This window comes from Topomyia yanbarensis, chromosome 3, assembly GCF_030247195.1.
Source record: "Topomyia yanbarensis strain Yona2022 chromosome 3, ASM3024719v1, whole genome shotgun sequence".
Classification (NCBI taxonomy): domain Eukaryota; kingdom Metazoa; phylum Arthropoda; class Insecta; order Diptera; family Culicidae; genus Topomyia; species Topomyia yanbarensis.
Window position 1 is genome coordinate 413,831,190 of NC_080672.1, and position 19,227 is coordinate 413,850,416.

Sequence of the window (19,227 nt, forward strand, 5' to 3'; positions counted from 1 at the left end):
TAGTTAGATAAATCGAAACTAGCACCATATTGGCGCTCACGAGCACAGCAATGGTCCCACTTTACCTATTAGCATCAGCTAAAGGTTGGACGGGTAAGAAAGCCTTTGAAATCGATCACTGCTGTGTTAATGTTCCACAAACACTGGGTTTTGTTCATTGGATTCGTACTTTTTTTTATAGGAGCACTATATACTATATAATCAACAGAAACAGCAACAGATCCAGCATAGTTCGATTTGAACCGTTTGATTCATACGATTCTTCGATACAAATACTGAACGATCGACTTCGATATCCTGTTAAATATACTACGGATCACTGGTAAACTTTGAAAAATATTGGACGAATACACTGCCGACAACTGATCACATTCCCCTACCGTTGCGATAAAAATTTATTAAGGGAAGACATTGGAAACAAAAGCAATTTTTCGCAACACCACCAATCTCGGTGGCTAAGCCTCATCCCGCAAACGCAGCAAAATCAGAATATTCAACACTTGTTTGCGTTCCCGAAAGCATAAAGCTTCGAACCTTTGCATTTTCATGTCACATAAAAAGAAACAATTCCTTTTGGAATCCATCGACCCGAAGGACTGACGCGACAACAGCTCTATATAGAGGAGCACTTTCGAAATGATTTATCAGATATGAAAGCTGTCGCATTTGTCACTCGCCCTAACTCCATAGGGCGGGGGTTGTTTTACATACACCTACATAGCTGGTCGGACCGGGTCCTACATCAGAAAATGGATGAAGCACTTAGTAGCAGTCTGGGTGTCGTTTATGGTAAAACTGGTTGCCATGACAGCGGCTAGTATCGGCTTGTGGGATGGATCCGTAAACATGGTAAAGCTTTTCTCCTATTGTTGTGGAGGGCCGGTCCGATATAAAGAGAATATTTTTTCTCCATTACTCGCGGAATGGAGGAACGGCGCCCCCTGACGGACGTGTGGGGGTTGGGTAACGAATGGCTAAGCCACTGAATTTTGTGAACAATGCAATAAGAAACAGAATAAAAAATTGAAATCGATTTTGGTCGCCCACACTTTCAGATACTGATATATAGGAAGAATGTCTATCGCAGTGATGCTGCGGGGATCAATTTGCATGAATGATAGCTTTTAGGATCCTTTTCTTTTTCTTTGTGCAGTAAATTGATCCGTAATATATTGAATGTTTGGGATTTCCGTGGGATTTTTGGAATGCGGAAAAGTTGGACCAGATGAGCCTGAGAAGTTCGTCGCACGGAAACATTTTTTTTTCTGAAGAGTTATAAAATCGGATTTATTATGGATTTGTATTTATTTTTTAGAAGAAACGTATGAAAATATTCCAGCGAAATTTGAACGGTGACAATTGAACATAATGAGATTACAGATTTTTAGTTCAAAAAACCATTTTTTAAATTCTTTTTTCATTTTATTTCAATCCGCTTCATTTACTGTCGAACATAATTAAGAAAGACTTCACTTTCGCATATTATTATTTACGGAACTCGCCAAAAGTGTTTTTCCAGATTACATAAGAGAATGGCAAAAAACTAAAAACAGATGCTCGATGTCATGCCATTCGCTTGACGCAATTAATTCAACAAGGAACGGGAAAGGAAGAACATGGATGACCACGGTTTTTTTCCTGCTTATCCTTGTTATGTACATTTTCCATTACCATCGGCCGACGAAGCACTGAATTTTAATGAAGTAATAATGATTATGGTTGAACTATAGCCCATACCGTACCGAGGGTCGTAAAATGAAAGCAATTTTCCGAGTTTTCTTTTCCTTTCCGACCCAAAACCAACTCCCACGTCCGGCGGTAGTTAAAGCAAATAAATTACACGATATTCTCTTCGGTAAAGCCAGATTCACACACACTAACGGATGGAAGAGCGGTGGAAGAGGGGAAGAAAATAAATGGTATTGCAATACTACTCACTTGAAGTCCCAAAACAAGTAATACTGGTCGCTCTAATACGTCAAATTCGTCTGAACTAGACTATTACTGAAGGGTGTTACTGATCCAAAAACAAACCCAGCATTAGATCCCTAAAAACTTTAATTGTTAGTTTTGTCAGTTGTTTCTAATTTCCGTAAACAAATTAAACGAGCAGCAGGGTATCCAAATATCAAAGTTAGTATAGTAATTCAAAAAATTTCAAAGTTTGAATTTGAATTTTAGGTTTGTAGTTTCGAATTTATAATTTCGATTTCCAAATTTGAAGTTGCGATGATTGATCGAAACTGATTTAAAATTAAAATTTATTAAACACTTTTAGGGACCATTCATAAATTACGTAACGCTTTTAGGGGGGGGGGGGGAGGTACAACAAGTTGTGACATGTTGTGACATAGGGGGGAGGGGGAGTTAGCTAGATCGTTACGTAACATGTTTTCACCGAAGAAAAAAATTTTTTTCTGGGAATTTGTTACGTAATAGGGGAGGAGGGGATGGATAAATTTGTGACAATTTGTTACATGGGGGAGGGGGGAGTCAATTTTGGGCAATTTTTGCGTTACGTAATTTATTAATGGTCCCTTACCGTTGTCTTCCGTTGTCTATCGTTCCGGTAAAAGTGTTTAATATAACATTCAACTAAGTCGCTCAAAACAGTGCTTTTGTTAAAGTATTAAAATTTATATTTTCGAAATTACAATTTCGCATACCGAGTTTCGAATTCCGAATCATAAATTTCGAATTACAATTTTTGAATTTCAAAATTCGATTCTCAATTTTCGAATTTCGCAAATCAGTTTCGAATTTCAAATATTGAATTAATTTCAAATTCAGAGTTTTATTTTCGAAAATTTCTGTCGCCGAATTTCAAACTTTGAAGCTCAATTTTAGATTTTAATTTTAGAATTGTGGATTTAGAATTTCGAATCTTGTATTTCGAATCTCGACTTTCGCATTTCAAATGACTAATTTTGAAAAATTCTGGCGTTAAATTCATGATTTTAAATTTCGAATGGCGAAATTTGAATTTCGAACTTTGGATTTGGAATGTCGATTTTCAATTTTCGAGTCATGAATTTCTACTTTCAAATTTCGAGTTTTGATGATTGATCGAAACTGATACAATGAAGACCCATTTGTAGCACCCCCTTGGTGAATTGTAGGCTGATAAAACGGGGACATTGCCAAATCGGGACATATGTTTTTCTGTCTTTTTATTAAACCGAAGCTCTTAAAATATTTTATAGTTTTTATAGTTTATAGTTTAAAGTTATAGTCTCAAAGCCCTTTCTGATTATTTAGCTTAAATTTCCCTTTTATAGTTATGTAAAGGGAAAAATTAAAAAAAGTTAAAATTTTTATTTTTACTTCGAATCTTTAAGATAAGAAAAATATGCTCAGGAAAGGATTTACTCGAATTCAACTAGGTTCATCTGTTAGAGCCCATCAAACTACCAACTATCCATTTCCATATGAGGCTAACAAAATCAGGTTAAAAATTTTGAATTTCGAATTACGACTTTTGAATTTCGAATCTCGAGAACGAAAATTTCTGACATCACATTTTAACATTCGATTCTCAGTTTTCGAATTTCGCAAATCAATTTCGGATTTCAACTTTTGAACTAATTTCAAATTTAGAGTTTTAAACTAAGAAAATTTCTGATTTTGAATTTCAAACTTTGAAGCTCAAAATTCGGTTTTAATTTAGAATTTCGAATCTCGATTTTTGAATTTCGAGTGTCGAATCTGGTATTAAATTAATGATTTTAATTTCAATTGTGGATTTTGCGATTTCGAATGGGTAAATTTAAATTTCGAACTTCGGATTTGGAATGTCGAATTTCGAATTTCAATTTTCGAGTTTTTAATTTCGAATTTCAAATTTCTGAAATGGACTCTCAAATTTTGGATTTTAATTTTTAATTTTTTAATTTAGAATTCCGTCCTCCGAATTTCGAATCTTGGACTTCGAATTTAAAATTACGAATTTCGGATTACGGGGATGTCGGATTTTAATATATGAATTTCGAATCTTCTAGTTTCGAATTTTGATAATTTCCGATCTTGAATTTCAGAAATTCCTATTTTGAATACTAAATTTTGACTTTCAGTTTTCGATTTTTGAATTTCGAATTTTGTATTTCAAATTTAGAGTTTCAAATTTCGAAAATTTATGATACGATATCCGGATTTCGAATGGCGATTCGCCATTCGAAATTCGAAAAGCGGAAAATCGAAAATTTGAATTTAATATCATAAATTTAGTACCAGAATTTTTCAAAATACGGCACTCGAAATACAAGATTCGAAATTCAAAATTCCAACATTAAAATCTAAAATTGAGCTTCAAAGTTCGAAATTTGAAATCACAAGCTTTCGAAATTTGAATCTCTTAATTGATTCAAAATTTGGAATTCGAAATTGGTTTGCGAAATTCTAAAACTGAGAATCGAATTTTGAAATTCGAAATTCATAAGTCGTAGTTCGAAATTTAAAACTCGGAATTCGAAACCCGCTATGCGAAATTCTAGATTCGAAAATTGAAATTAAAAATTTGAAATTTGATATCAGTCGAATTTGAAAGTCGAAATTCCTAATTCAAAAATTAAAATCTAAAATTCAAACTTTGAAATTCAAAATCTATGCTAACTATGATGTTCGGATATCAAAATAATATTCTTGTTGCTTGTTTAATTTGCTTACCAAAATTATTTATTTTATTTCTTTTATTTTATTTCTTATCTTCGGTATACACCGTACAGACACATTTTAAAACTATATATTTCTTATTAATAACTTATATCTATTCTTGGAAACGTTAAAATCGTATACTGAAGAAGCTTCGTTAAATCTGCGGCAACATCTTTCCAGTGGATTATTTTGTCCATATGAAGTACGGTGTCTAGGGATCCACAACAGAGTGGGGTTACGGAGAACACGAGGAGGCGCATACAAATTAACGCCCGAGAGAAGATCGGGACTGTCGATATTACCTGACAGCAAGTTGAAAACAAAAACTCTTTGCAGGAAGATACGGCGAGTCGCCAGAGTCTGCAGACCGAGTAGCATACATCTATCGGCATAAGGAGGCAACACAACTGGATAATTCCATGGAAGTTTCCTGAGGGCGAATCGCACAAAACATCTTTGTATACGTTCTAGTCGGTCAATTTGGACAGCATGGTATGGTACCCACACTTGCACAGCATACTCCAGAACACTTCTGATCAGGGCACAGTAAAGTGCTTTTAGTGCGTAGAAATCATCGAAGTCCGCCGTGTTCCGCTTTAAGAAGCCCAGCATTCCGAAAGCCTTAGCAGTTGTCGCGGTGATATGGTCGGAAAAGCTCAACTTCCTATCGAAGAGCACTCCCAAGTCTCGGATCGAGTCGACGGCTTTCAATTGTTCTTCCTTTTAGGCTGTATTCATAACGTCCTGGAGTAAGCAAGCGTCCGAAACTAATTACTTTGCATTTACAAACGTTGACTTCCATTCCGTTAAGCGTGCACCATTCTTGCATAGTACAGATATCTTCTTGAAGCACTACGGCGTCAAGTGCAGAAGCGATGGTTCGGAAGATTTTGAGATCGTCCGCGTACAGCAGTTTCCCAGACTTGATCCGACTACAGATATCACGTGGGCGCAGCTTTTTATAAATTGGGGCGAGAGATGATCGGGGCCAGGCCCTTTCGACGAATCAACAGCCTTCAAGACGTCAGCTCGACTTACAGTGGGACGGGGGAGATTTATGTTGTACGATGGTAATGTTTCCAAATACTCTTCCGAAGGGACGGTATAGTCGCTTCTAAACATTCCGCGAAAGAAATCAGCAAACAAATTTACGGTATCAGCTGGAGATTGCGCGCTTGCGTTTCCAAGGAAAACGTCAGTGGGAGTACTACCAGATCGTTTTCTGCTGCTAACGAATTTCCAAAATGTTGCAGGGTCGCGAAGGCTATTTTGCACATGATTCAAATACTCACGAAAAGCGGAATTCCGGGCCGTTTCGTATTGCAGTTCTATCCGTCGAAGAGTAACTTTGTTTTCGTCTGTTTTATGGCGGAAATAACGCTTGCGTTGTTTTCGTAGGGCATTGCACAAACAGCGAATCTCAGCGTTCCACCATGGAAATTTGAAATCCACCCTCCTGTTGACTCGTTTCAGTGGAACCTTTAGGCGGAGTATGTCATATACTTTGCCATAAAACAGCGCGACTGCTTCGTCAAGCTCATTACAACACATTAAGTCGGTCCAGTCGACAGCGGCAATCAGTGCGGAGATTTCGTCAAAGTTGCAACGGTCAAAATTCAAAATCAAGCTCGTCAATCGAATGAAATGAATCATCTCCAGTGTTGGTATGTACATCTAGCCGCAGGACAAACGGTTTGTGGTGAGGATCAACTTTGAGAATGGCAGTCGGAGGTTTAAGCAGCTCTACGATATCCGTGTTGTTTGCGAATGCAAGATCGAGAATACCCCGTTCATATTGGTTAATGAGCAGATCTGGTAGACTGCCTGCAACCATAGACTCCGTTACAGCTATTTCTTGTTCCGAAGAGGCATTAATAGGTAGGTAACATTTTAGATCATTATCGAGCGACCACTGAAGGCGTGGAAGATTGTAGTCTCCAAAGACGAGAAGTGTCGGTGCTGCCAGCATTGTCTAGAATTGTTTGAACGGCATTAGCGTGCGCATGATACAAATCCGGATCACTATTTGGCCTGAGATAAACACAGCTAATATATACAGATTGATTTGGGAGGGCGATACGCACGGCGATTTGCTCCAGGCGTTCAATTCCAGACAAGCTTAGCTGCGAACCTACGAGGTTGTTCTTTACCGCTATTAGGACGCCACCGCCTCGACGCAGATGACTGGTTTTTGAGTTGCGGTCGCAGCGATATATTACGTAGTTCGAAGAGATCACCGTTTAATATGTCTTCGCGCAGCCAGGTTTCCGTAAGGACAATGACGTCATAGTCACTAGAAGAAAGCGCTAGATGGAATTCTTGTGTTTTCGTTCTCATTCCTCGCACGTTCTGGTAGTAAACGAAAAAAAAATGCTCGGAATGTGCGGCAACTTCGGGAACAGGCAATACAGGATGTGAAACAGGCGATGTAACTAATTGGGAGGAGGGCGAAGAGCAGTGGAAGCAGTCATTGTTGCTGAGTCGGGCGCATTCGGTTTCCAAAAAACCTTTCTGGAATCCGACTTCTCTTCAAACTCACGATAAGCAATGCCAACTAGCCATGTAGACGCCGTCATAGCCTTTTCTTTGAGATCCGTGGGCACGCCTACTTTGTAGGAGACAAAATTCAGCGTTCTAGGATCTCTGCCACGAGGGACCAACTTGACGACAGTGATGTTCGAATTTCCGAGTTTATCCGCAGCTAGCTTGGTGACGCTTTCATCAGGGACATCGGGCGAAATTCCTGACAGGTGCAACCAAAACTTTTTATCTTCACGATTCACAGCGATGGATGGTGTCAATGAACCGGCGGCATTAGTGCCACGTAGCAGCTTAGAAGGATTGGAACCTGTATCGTCGTTGTCTATTTTTCTTTTAGCAGAATTAAAGGAAAATTGTCGCGGTCCAGGAATCGGCGTTTTTGGTACAGCGTCGATCACCGTTTTGAAGTTGGTCCGAATTTCTACCTTTAATTCCTCCAGTATGTCGTTGAATTTTTAAGCTCCTCGATCACTATTTGGTTTGCGGACTCAACGGACACTAATGCGTTACGAAAACGTGCTTTGTCCATAATTCAAATTTTTGAAGCACAATTTTCGATTTTAATTTTCAATTTATGTATTTATGAATTTTGTAAATTTCTGATGTAGAATTTAAGACTACAATTTCAAATTTCGAAGGGTGAAATTAGAATTTCGAACTTCAGATTTGGAATGTCGAATTCTAATTTTCGAGCTTAGAATTTTTCAAGTATTTCCGATTTCGAATTTTGTATATCTGATTTCGAATTTCAAATTTTAGATCCCAGTTTTCGATTTTTCGTGTTCTAATTTCTAACATCGAATTAAGAATTTCGCATGCCGAGTTAAAAATTTTGAATTACGAATTTCGAGAATGGAAATTTCTGATATCGAATTTCACACTTTGAATCTCAGTTTTCGAATTTTGCAATGTCAAATTTTGAAAAATTGTGATATCGAATTTAAGATTTAAAATTTCAATTTTTGATATCGAGTAGTTCTGATTCCAAATTTTGAACTTTTGATTGCATATTTCAAAGCTTGGATTTCAGTTTTTGATTTTTAAATTTCAAATTTCGTCTTTTGAATTTCGAAATTTTCTGATATTGACTTTCAAATTTTGGATTTTCGAATTTATAATTTCAAAATTCATGAACTTCGATTTTTGAAGTTAAAATTGCGAATTTCGAATTTCAAATTACAAGGATGTCCGATTTCGAAGTTATAAAGTTCAAAACTTTAAATTTCAATTTTTGATTTTATGTTTTGAATTCCCAATTTTGAATTTCTATTCTAGTTTCAAACTTCTAGTATTTCTGATTTTGAATTTCGAAGATTGCTGTTTTCGAATTTCAGATTTTGAATTTCAGTTTACGATCTTCGATTTTTTGAAAAAGAATTTTGATTTTCAAATTTAGAATTTCAAATTTCGAAAATTTCTGGTTTCGAATTTGAAATTTTGAAGCACAATTTTGGAATTTTACATGCCGAATTTCGAATTTCAAGCTTCGAATTTTAAAAATTTCTGATTTGGAATTTAAGATTATAAATTTGAGTCTTTCAAATACCTTTCTGATTTTCAAACTTTGGATTTCAATTTTTGATTTACGAATTTCGAATCTTAGACTTCGAATTTAAAATTTCATTATTTTAACTTTTTGATTTTCAAATCTAGAATTCCCAATTTTTATATTTCGATTTTCGAAAATTCCAAATTTTAAATTTCAATTTTCGATTTTAAGTTTAGCATTTCGAATTTTTAATTTTCTAGTTTCTAATTTCTAGAATTTCCGATTTTGAATTTCAAAAATTCTTATTTTTTTATTTCGAATATCATTTGGAATTTTAAAATCAGAATTTCGAATTTTGTGTTTCAAATTTTGTAAATGTCAGAATTGAAGATTATGATTTCGAATAATGAAATTTTAATTTCGAACTTCGGATTTGGAATGTCAAACTTCCAATTTTTGAGTTTAGAATTTCAAATTTCAAATATTTATGATTTCAAATTGCTGATTTTGAATTTAAAATTTTGGATTCCAATTTTTGAATTTTCGATAACGAAATTCAAATTTTGAATTTCCATGTTCAAATTCAGAATCTAGATTAAAAATAACGAATTACGTATTTCGAGAATAAGAACTTGTGATATCGAATTTCAAAATTTGAATCTCAGTTATTGAATTTCGCAATCCAATTTCGAATCATGAATTTCGAAAATTTTCAATTTCAAAATTCAAAGCTCAATTTTCGATTTTAATTTTGGAATTTAGAATTTCGTATTTCGAATCTCGACTTTCGAATCGAATTAAGATTTCAAAATTCAATTTTCGATTTCGAATTACGAATAACGAAATTTGAATTTCGAACTTCTGATTTAAAATATCGAATTTCGAATTCCAATTTTCGAGTTAAGAATTTCAAATTTCAAGTGTTTCCGATTTTGAATTTCTGATTTCATATTTCAAAGTTGAGATTTAAGGTTTCGGTTTCAACTTTTGAATTTCGAATTTTAAATTTTTCGTGTTTCGAATTTCGAAAAATCTGTGTTTCAAATATTGGATTCAAATTTTCGAATTTTGAATCTTGGATTTGGAATTTTGAATTTGAAATTGCTAGTGTCAAATTAAGTGTATGGTTTCGAATCTCGAAAACTCCAAATTTCAATTTAAGTTTTTAATTTCGAATTTCGATTTTCTAGTTTTGAAATTCATGTATTTACGATTTTGAATTTCAAAAATTGCTGTTTTCGAATCTTAAATTTTGAATTTCTGTTTTTGACGCTCGATTTTTAAATTTCGAATTTCAAATTTAGAGTTCCAAATTTCGAACATTACTGATCTCGAATTTCAAATTTTTAAGCACAATTTTCGATTTTAATTTTGGAATTTTGAACTTCGAATTTCGACTTTCAAATTTTGGGCTTCGATTTTTACGTTTCGAATTTCGTGTTTCGAAATTCTGATATCGAGTTTCAAATTTTGGATTTAAATTTTTGATTTCCGGATTAAGAATACCGATTTTTTTTTTGATTCCATACGCTTTAATTTTAAAATTTTGAATTTAGAATTTTGTGTCCCAATTTTGAAATTTCGAGTTACGATTTTTTAAATTTTCGTGACTCGAATTTCTAATTATAAATTTAAATTTTTGATTTCAAATTTAGAGTTCCGAATATCGGTTTTAAAGTTTTAAACATCGAGAATGTCCGGTTTTTAGTTTCGAAAATTTCTGATTTCAAATTTTTAATCACAATTTCGATTTTGAATTTCTAATTTCACATTTTGAATTACGAATTATAAATTTCGAATCTTGAATTTTGAATATTCAATTTAGAATTTAGAATTCAGAAAAAAAATTCAGAAATTTTAAAATTTGGATTTTTGAAATCCTGAAATTTTGAAATTTAGAGTCTTGTAATTTTTGAATATCGAATTTTTGAATTCTTGAAGCTTGAATTTTCGAATTATCAATGTTTGAATTTTAGAATTTTTGAATTTTCGAACATTTTGAATTCCTGAATTTTAATTTTTTTGAAATCTGGATTTTTTTAATTTTTGAATGTGAGAATCCTAGAATTTTAGAATTTTTATATTGTTGAATTTTTGAATACTTGAATTTATAAGTGATTACGATTTTTTGAATATTTTGTTATTCGAATTTCAAATCTTGGATTTTAATTTTTGATTTTCGAATTAGGAATACCGAATTTAAAATTGTGGACTTCGAGTTTTGAGTTTAAAATTACGAATTTCGTACTATGAAAATGTCCACTTTCGATTTCCAAAATTTCTGATTACCAATTAAAATATCGAATTTCAATTTCCAATTTTAATTTTTGGATTTTGAATTTCGAGTTTTGAAGCTTGAATTTTTTTCTAATTTTGTTTCAAATCCCATACAGCGTTTTTAATTTTATAATTTTGAATCTCGATTTTTAAATTTCGAATTTCGATTTTTGAAAATTTCTTTGCTCGGATTTCCAATTTTGATTTTCGATTTAAAATTTCGATTTCCGAATTTCGAATTCCGAATATCTGAGAGTTTTGAATTTCGAGAGTATTCAATTTCGAAAATTTAATTTCGAATTTCGCATAACGCGATTCGAATTTTGAATTTCGCGCTTTAAATTTTCATGAACATCGAATTCCAAATTTGGAATTTAGAATTTCGAACGTCGAATTTGGAAGATCGAATTTCGAATTCTAAATATTTAATTCCGAGTATTTGCATTTTTGAATTTCTGATATCGATTTTTGATTTTCAAATTTTGAACATTTCTGGTTTCGAATTCCGAACTTCAAATTTTGGATTTCAATTTTCGATTTTCGAATTCTGAATTTCTGATTTCTGAATTATTCTAAAATTCTAAAACTTGGCATTTAATTTGGAATTTCGAAACTTTCTGATTTTGAATTTCAAAATGAATTTGAATTTTCGATCGTAATGTTTGAATTTAGAATTTCGAATTTCGTTGATTGATAATTTCTGATATCGAATTCCAAATTTTGAATTTAAATTTTCGAATTTGGAATTTCGCATATCGAGTTTCAGATTACGAATCTCGAGAACGTCCGATTGCGAATTTCGAAAGTTTCTGATAGCCTAACGCAAACTTATTTAGTAAAATAGCTGAATTGTGGGACCAGTAGATTCTGAATACACTACGAAAACATGGAAAAATTGTGCAAAGCAGTATAAAGTAGCGTTTGCCAAGAATTAAATAAAGCAGTACACTTGTGACTGAGACTAAAGTCAATTTTAAATCTTAGATTGCAAAAATATCTTGATTTTTATATGATAATTTTGGAATGTTATAATGATCTCATGTTACAAGAGAAACTTGAATTTAATTCGCCACAAATGGGCCTAATAGTCTATCAAAGTTTCAATTTTAATGCAGACCTAAACCATTTTCCTCGAATAACTAACATAATTGGGCCAATTGCCATATGTACTCTGTAGTCGAATGAAAAGCCCCTTTGAATTCACGGTCCTCTGAAAAATTAGGAAGAACTAAAAGAAAAAGTTTATTACATACCCAGTTAGTCCATGGATACATCCAGCGCCATCTCTCTGAAAGTTTCCAAGTTTGACCGTGAAAATACCACATCATTCGCAACCGCCAAAAAAACACCAACCTCTCTTCCAACCATATGCATAAGGAAGCAATATGAGAGCTTTCCTGCACCACCCGTCGACTGCAATATACCGCTTGGAGTTGGAACTAGTGGAATGACGTGCTTTCGGATTGTTCTGACTCTCACTAAGCGATATCGGGAGTACATTGGACGCAAATTTACACCGCTAGCTTTGATTTCGACGGATGCAGAAAACTGTCTTTCATTGGTTACAGATAATTTACACTTTGAAAGTGTGCAGTATTTAATGGAACTTCCTTTAAACTAGTCGAGATTCGTAGAAATTCCGTTAAAAGCCTGAAGTTGAATTTACCTTCGATGAAATGGCATTGCCAATAGAAGTTGATTTCGGATTCTAGCAACCCATACGTTGGTTGGCACGTCAAGACTCCTACCGGTACCTTACACCAACCACATTTGCTCTACTTCCTGCTCCCGCAGGCTGCATCCTATGGTTTCGGTGGTACGCGCTACATTTTCAGGATAATAATGGCAAGAATGCGGTTGAAGTGAAAATATGCGAATGTGCTTCATGCAGGAATTGATTCGCTCGTTTAGCTGGTGTTTGAAGGTTCGACCGTTAAATACAGAATGTGTGTGTGTGTGTGTGTGTGTGAATATTTCCCGTTCATTCCATTGCGTAATGTTCTCTATGCAAGAAACACACAGCTCAAGAATATCTTTCGTTTCTATTATCAAACGAAAATGGCAGCTAGATTTTCAACGATTTAATAGTTTTATGATTTGATAGTGATATAGTATTAATGTTCAGTTATTTATAGAAGTTCAATAAGAATATAGGAATACAAACGCCATTAAGCAAATTTGACTCATCACCGATACTGAATTCATGTCGATAAACTTACCATGACAGTGGATATGTTAAGTACTTCTGCGCTACACCTAATCACCAGTTCGAATACAGTTTTTATTGGGAATTGTCCGGTACAAGCCAAACTGCAAATTCAAAAAAATACATGTCATTGAATACTTATTTCAAACCATTAAAACACAGTTAAAAACACAGTTAAAATTGAGCGACTGAAAACAAAACTCGCAAGGACGGAACATGCTTCGCAAAACCCGTTTCAAATTTATTAGAATATAGAAATCGAAAATAAACTACAACCGCAAAAATCGGACAAAGATCCTTCAGCATAAGAATTCTGAATTTCATTGAATTGATATGAGAATACATACTAATAGCTTTTATGATACAAATAAAATACGAGTAATGAGACTGTGTAGTCTCTCATTTTGTATGTATGGTAGATGCGAAGTCTGAATACCATCGACTAATTCACTTCTAACATTGTGAAATTCTTCATAAATATTAAATTCGAATGACATTAGCAAAATAGTCAACTTTGCGGCAATATTGTAGCTATTCATCAACTGCATTCTCGATATATTCACGCAAACTATTCCCTCTACTGTAAAAAACGTAGATCAAGGCGTTTCCGTCATTCGTACGGTGACTCTCGGAGCGATCAGTCGATTTTTTAGTCCGTGCAGTGTATTGTGCTAAAGAATAGTGCTAATCCCCTTTCAAGGTTATCTTGTGCATTCTCCGCCTCTTCGAAATTTTGGACTTTGTTCTCTTTTGTGTATGCGCGTTAGCCGTTGGTCGATCAGCAGCAGAAGACGAAACAAAATCGGCTCCCCGGTTTAAGGCATCCCCATGCTCAGCCACCGGATCCTGCATGGGCCAAAGACAAAAAGTGTTTGAATTTATTGCAGATTCGTGAAGTTCTGACGGAACGGTGTATATTTAGCCGTGCAGAAATATCAAAAATTCGCTCTGATAAGCTTCGGGTGGTGGTAAATAGTTTAAAACAGGCAAATGATTCGCTGGGACTGCCGTACCTAACTACCGCTTCTTTAATAAGGTTCGCCTGCATAACTTGTCTACGTAGGCGATTGTGATGAACACCAGGTGGGAACATCTTCTGCTATGCCTAGACGCAATAAATAAAAGAAGAGAATTTCCTCTCGTAAGCCTTGTTGTAAAGGCCACAAGATGTCTCTTCAGGGTTCTCTAAAAATAACCACTCGAGGAAGTACTGCTACAAGCAAGTTGCTCCTGGTCTCAGAAACCTGAATCCAGTAAAAATGTTCCTGGCACTTCCTGAGACATAAAAATCCGCAAGCGTTCCCATGCTTCAGCCAGAGAAAGAAACCAGCACTGGATTAATACAGTTCTCTGACATTGTGGTCCGTATTTTCACAGTTTTAAACATTTCTGATTCTCTTAGAAGTATTCTAATATGCTTCTTACAGTAAAAATATTTTTGATGAAATTCACTGCAAATTGGCCACTCCTTTCAGCCATCGTATCCTTCGGTGGCTAATTCATCGAACGAGGTCACGGATTTGATCACCGTTCAACAGTGAATGACAGAAGCATTATCCCGAAAATCGATTCTTTTACAATTTTAATAAATAGTTTGAAATGCGATGAATTCACATTATGCGCAATAATATGGTGACTAGAGATGGGCCATTCGTTCGCGAACGGTTCAAGTGAACTGGTTCTTCGAAGAGAATGAGCGAACGGAAGTTCTTTTTAAAAGAACGGTAGTTCTCAATTCTCTTCAAAGCAAATGAACTGAACCTGACCCAAAGCCGTTTGGCGAATTTCTCGGACCGATTTTTAGGCGAACGTATGAAAATGAACCGACTTGCCATCCCACAAACCGCTCTCTGTGCTCTCCCAGAATGGAACCGGCGAAGAACGACTCATCACATTCTCTATTTCTCTAGTTATACATCATGAAGAAATCGCTACCCTTGATGAACTTGTTAAGCATACAGGGGTATAATAGTTTGGGCACCACCTGTTTGGTTCCTCTCCAAGAATCGAATGTTTTGAGAGACATTCGCTAGATACAAGTAAAATATCAGCTGAACGGAAGAACGGTTCATCTGAACTAGTTCTTTTTACAGAACTGTTCAGTCGGGAATGGTTCTTCGAAGTGAACTGTTTCGCCCATCTCTAATGGTGACCATATCAGGCGAGTGAAGACCCTGAAAATTTTGTAGGAAGCTCCCTCCCCACCCAATTGCGTCTCGCTCGAACGTGTTTGGCGATACTCTGCCAGAATGTATTTCGTGAGAATTCGCAACCCGAGCACTTCTTCGGATTAACACTCAAACGTTGTAGAAATCCGTAATTCTCAATTAAGCGATCGGATGAGATGAAATCTTTTTAAATTGTCTGCGAAGGAGTGCCGAAGAGTCTTTAGCAAATAAATACTCGTCATTGAAGTAAAATAGAAACATCAACGGTCCTAATTAGCCTCTCTGAGCTATTCCTGACGTAAAAGTAAATATCTGGCAATCTCAAATGAAAACACTTACCTCTTGATCTGTGAGCTAGGATCGAAACAAATGCAAAAACTACCATTATTTGAGCATGACGTTCCATAGTACCTGTTATGTAGAATGTTTGACATGGCAGGTTAGTCTCTGAAGTGGCTCCATAATTACCAGATCGAGACAACGCTCAATTAAGTTATTCCAGGATATTTTTTGTTGTTTCAGTTATTTTCTTTAATGAACTGGAAACAAGTTCGCGGATTTCCAGCAAGATAGAAAAATTTCGCATGCAAGAGATGTTCGAAAGATTTCGTGATTCGAGTTCCTCAGGGGTTTCATTTCTCGTACTCTGCTTAAGAGATAGTTTACCTCGTAGTTCACGTGCAAGTTATGACCAGGAAAAGAGTCAATCAGAAGTATTTATGGAACGAGTTAGGCTTGGAGGATAAAAACCAAGACAATTCAAACATTTTCCTTGACATCCATGGATACCAGGACAGTCATTTCAAAAACAGGATATGACCTGTGGAACCAGGACGTATGGTCACTCAATACAATGTGGCTTACTTCAGAAACAGACCTCACGATTTCCACGATTTTAATATTCTTCGCTTGGATCGATAAGAATCTTAGGCAGGGGTACATTTGATGATCAAGAAGTAATATTTTTTCAATCGAATCAACCTCCTTTGGACACTAGAATCAACTGCAAAGACCTTTGCGTTGCTTTCACCTGCGTCCCCCCTAGAGCCTCAGATGGCCACCGACGGCTGTGCGATATTGTCGAACTCCTCCCCGCAACTAGGCTAATTTTGGATAATTTTAACTCTCATGGCACGGCATGGGCCTTCATGATGATAATCGATCTACCACCGCGATATCCGGAAAAATCGAGTCCATACAAGAGCTTCCTCCGTAGGAAGAGTGCGGGTTCCTGGCTGGCTTGATTCTCGATACCACCACTCAAGCTCAGACTAAACGCGTACCAGAGGCTAACTCTCGCGGGCCTCCTCCTGGATCATGGTGGGACAAAGAGTGCTCAGACGTGTATAACACCTTTTGAGACGACGGGCTACCCGCTTACAGTCGACAGTACGTGAATTTGGTTGAGATTGGTTGACGGATTAACGATAGAAACATCGATGAGTACTCTTTGCGGCACGGGCTGGCGTATGCGAAACCGAAACAGTACTAACGAGAGCGTAGAATATTCAAACCGCGTTCGATATTCGATTTACAAGTACCATTAAAAAATGCCTTGGACATTTTGCTTACTTGGGCTTTTAAGCTGGTTGCGGAATTCTCTACGAAGAAAACTGAGCTAGTTGTATTTTCGAGGAAATGAGAACCCGCACAATTACAGCTTCTATTAATGGGTCAAACTATCAATCATTGCAGATTACCTTGGTTTGGGTCCCTTCTTATTACTCTATTCTGGGAAATGAGAGGGCGGACTCTTTAGCCTAGGTGGGTGCTTTAAAAGGTGATATTTATGAAAGACCAATCAGAGGACTCTCGAAAGTTGGCAAACTTCATAGAACAACGGGGAACTAGGAAGGTGACTACACTCGCTGGTTGCACATGTCCGACATATTGGGCTCATGCATGTCCGACATATTGGGCATCTGCGCCTATGGCGACGGCTATTACGATACCAGGATGTACCATGTATTACCAGGCCAGGATGTACTGGCAAGCTGCGATCTTCCTTATATGTCCCTCGTATACAGCATCGTAAAAACATTAAGATACAGATTTAATTACACTTTCAAGATAACACGAAACATCTCTGTCGTCTACGGAAAAAATCCGCTCATAAATTCATCAACAAAAGGTCACGATTTCGTGACCAAGTTCCTCAAATTATGAATAATAAACCTCGTATTCATGAACCTATTTGTGATTTCTAAAAACCAGTTCGCCCCGAATATATACATGGAGATACATTAGAATGTTTGGTTGGGTTACTGTTGTTGTTCCCTGGACAGGTTTAGTTTTTGTTGTGATTCTTGTTCATGATTTGGGAATACACAGTCGACAGTCAAACGTTGTTCATGATTTCAAGAGCTTATTCGCGATTCTTGTGACTTCTCATGACGTTAGCGGGATTAAAGTTCATGATTTCAAGATCTTAGTCGCGATGTTCGTTATCGTGATATTTTAGTCATGAGTAGAGTGCTTCATGTTTACGATTTCAGGATTTTTATCACGATTTTAAATATTTTTGTTACGAGTTGTGTGATTTGTAATCATGATTTCAGGATCTTAGCCGCGATTTTTGTAACTGCTGTTCATGTTATCGTTATATTGCAGTCATGAATAGAGCAATTCATATTCATGATTTCAGGATCTTAGTCACGATTTTCGTAATTTCTGGTCATGTTATCATATTTTATTTTAGAGCTTACTTTCAAAGAGTAATGTTACTAATCCTCATGATATCAGCAGTTTTATCATGGTATTCGTAAATTCTCTTCGCCTTATCGTGATCTATTATTTTTTGGTTACTAACGGTTTTTTTACTCGGAATAACGAAACAATATGAACTGGATCATTAAAATAAGACTCATTCGCAATATCTGGTTCTGTGAACTATATCACGCACACTATTTGGGGTACTCAGAGCGGTTTTCGTTTTCTGTCCGGACACCATAATTAACGTTATCAAATGAATTACGATGTTCGAGGTCCTAAAGTTAAAATACACAGAAATGAGGTGCGAGTAATCAATTTGTGCGGATGAAACTTTTTAGTGAAGTGATTGTTTCCTGACTAGTACGCCTACTAATTTTACTGTGAATCGCCTCAGAATATTATCAGCTTTACGGAGTTTGTGTTATCCAGACAGAATAGAATTCTAATTCGGAATAAATAAGCAGAAAAAAAAACTTTACATCTCATCAAGCTGTAAATTTAGACATTTTATACGAGCAGCGTTATCATTGTGTGAGTAATATATCATAAAAATGCCAAAATGTGTGAGCGACCGAGTTCAAGCTTCTTTGTCCCATGATAACATGGGACTCACTAATCTTGCTGATATGATAAATTCGATGCTGACAAGCTTCTCCACTGACATGAACGCATTAGTAAACAAGGCTGTTGTAACGATGGTTGAACAGATTGCCCTATTGAAAACCCAGCATGAGGAAAAATTCAGTTTGCTTGCTAAATCGGTTGAATTAGTAAAATCCATGGCACTTGTGCAGGCAAATAAAGTGGAGAATGTGTCGAAACGTAATGAGCTGATCGTCCACGGAGTTCCGGCAGTTCGTGATGAATGTCTGTATGATTATTTCATGAAATGGTGCATCAATTTGGGCTATGTCAAGGATGAAGTTCCAGCAGTACACATGTATCGTCTCGCAGGGCTGCCAGCTGTTGCAGGGAAGAAGTCACCGATACTGATTGAGTTTGCTTTCTGCAGTCAACGAAATGAATTTTTCGGGCGCTATTTACGAACCCGTACGTTGTCGCTTCAGTTGCCTGGATTTCATAGACACGTTCGACCCTTTATCACAGAAAATCTAACTCTAACTGCAAGAAAGGTGAAATCAACAGCATCTCGATTAAAGAAGGCATGAATGTTGCGTCGAGTA

General features: G+C 36.0%; 2 protein-coding genes across 3 annotated transcripts in view; one reads left to right on the plus strand and one right to left on the minus strand.

The window, feature by feature from the left end:
* LOC131693751 (chondroitin sulfate N-acetylgalactosaminyltransferase 1) overlaps positions 1-19,227 on the plus strand; it is a 182,219-nt gene that overhangs the window by 67,052 nt on the left and 95,940 nt on the right. The gene's annotated exons all lie outside the window — the stretch shown is intronic.
* The window catches only part of LOC131693752 (synaptobrevin), a 78,390-nt gene continuing 72,186 nt past the window's right edge, over positions 13,024-19,227 (minus strand). For both annotated transcript variants that reach the window (XM_058981873.1, XM_058981871.1), the window contains exon 4: positions 13,024-13,267. In XM_058981873.1, the coding sequence (XP_058837856.1) occupies positions 13,239-13,267 (29 nt within the window). In that variant the 3' untranslated portion in view covers positions 13,024-13,238. The remainder of the gene's footprint in view (positions 13,268-19,227) is intronic.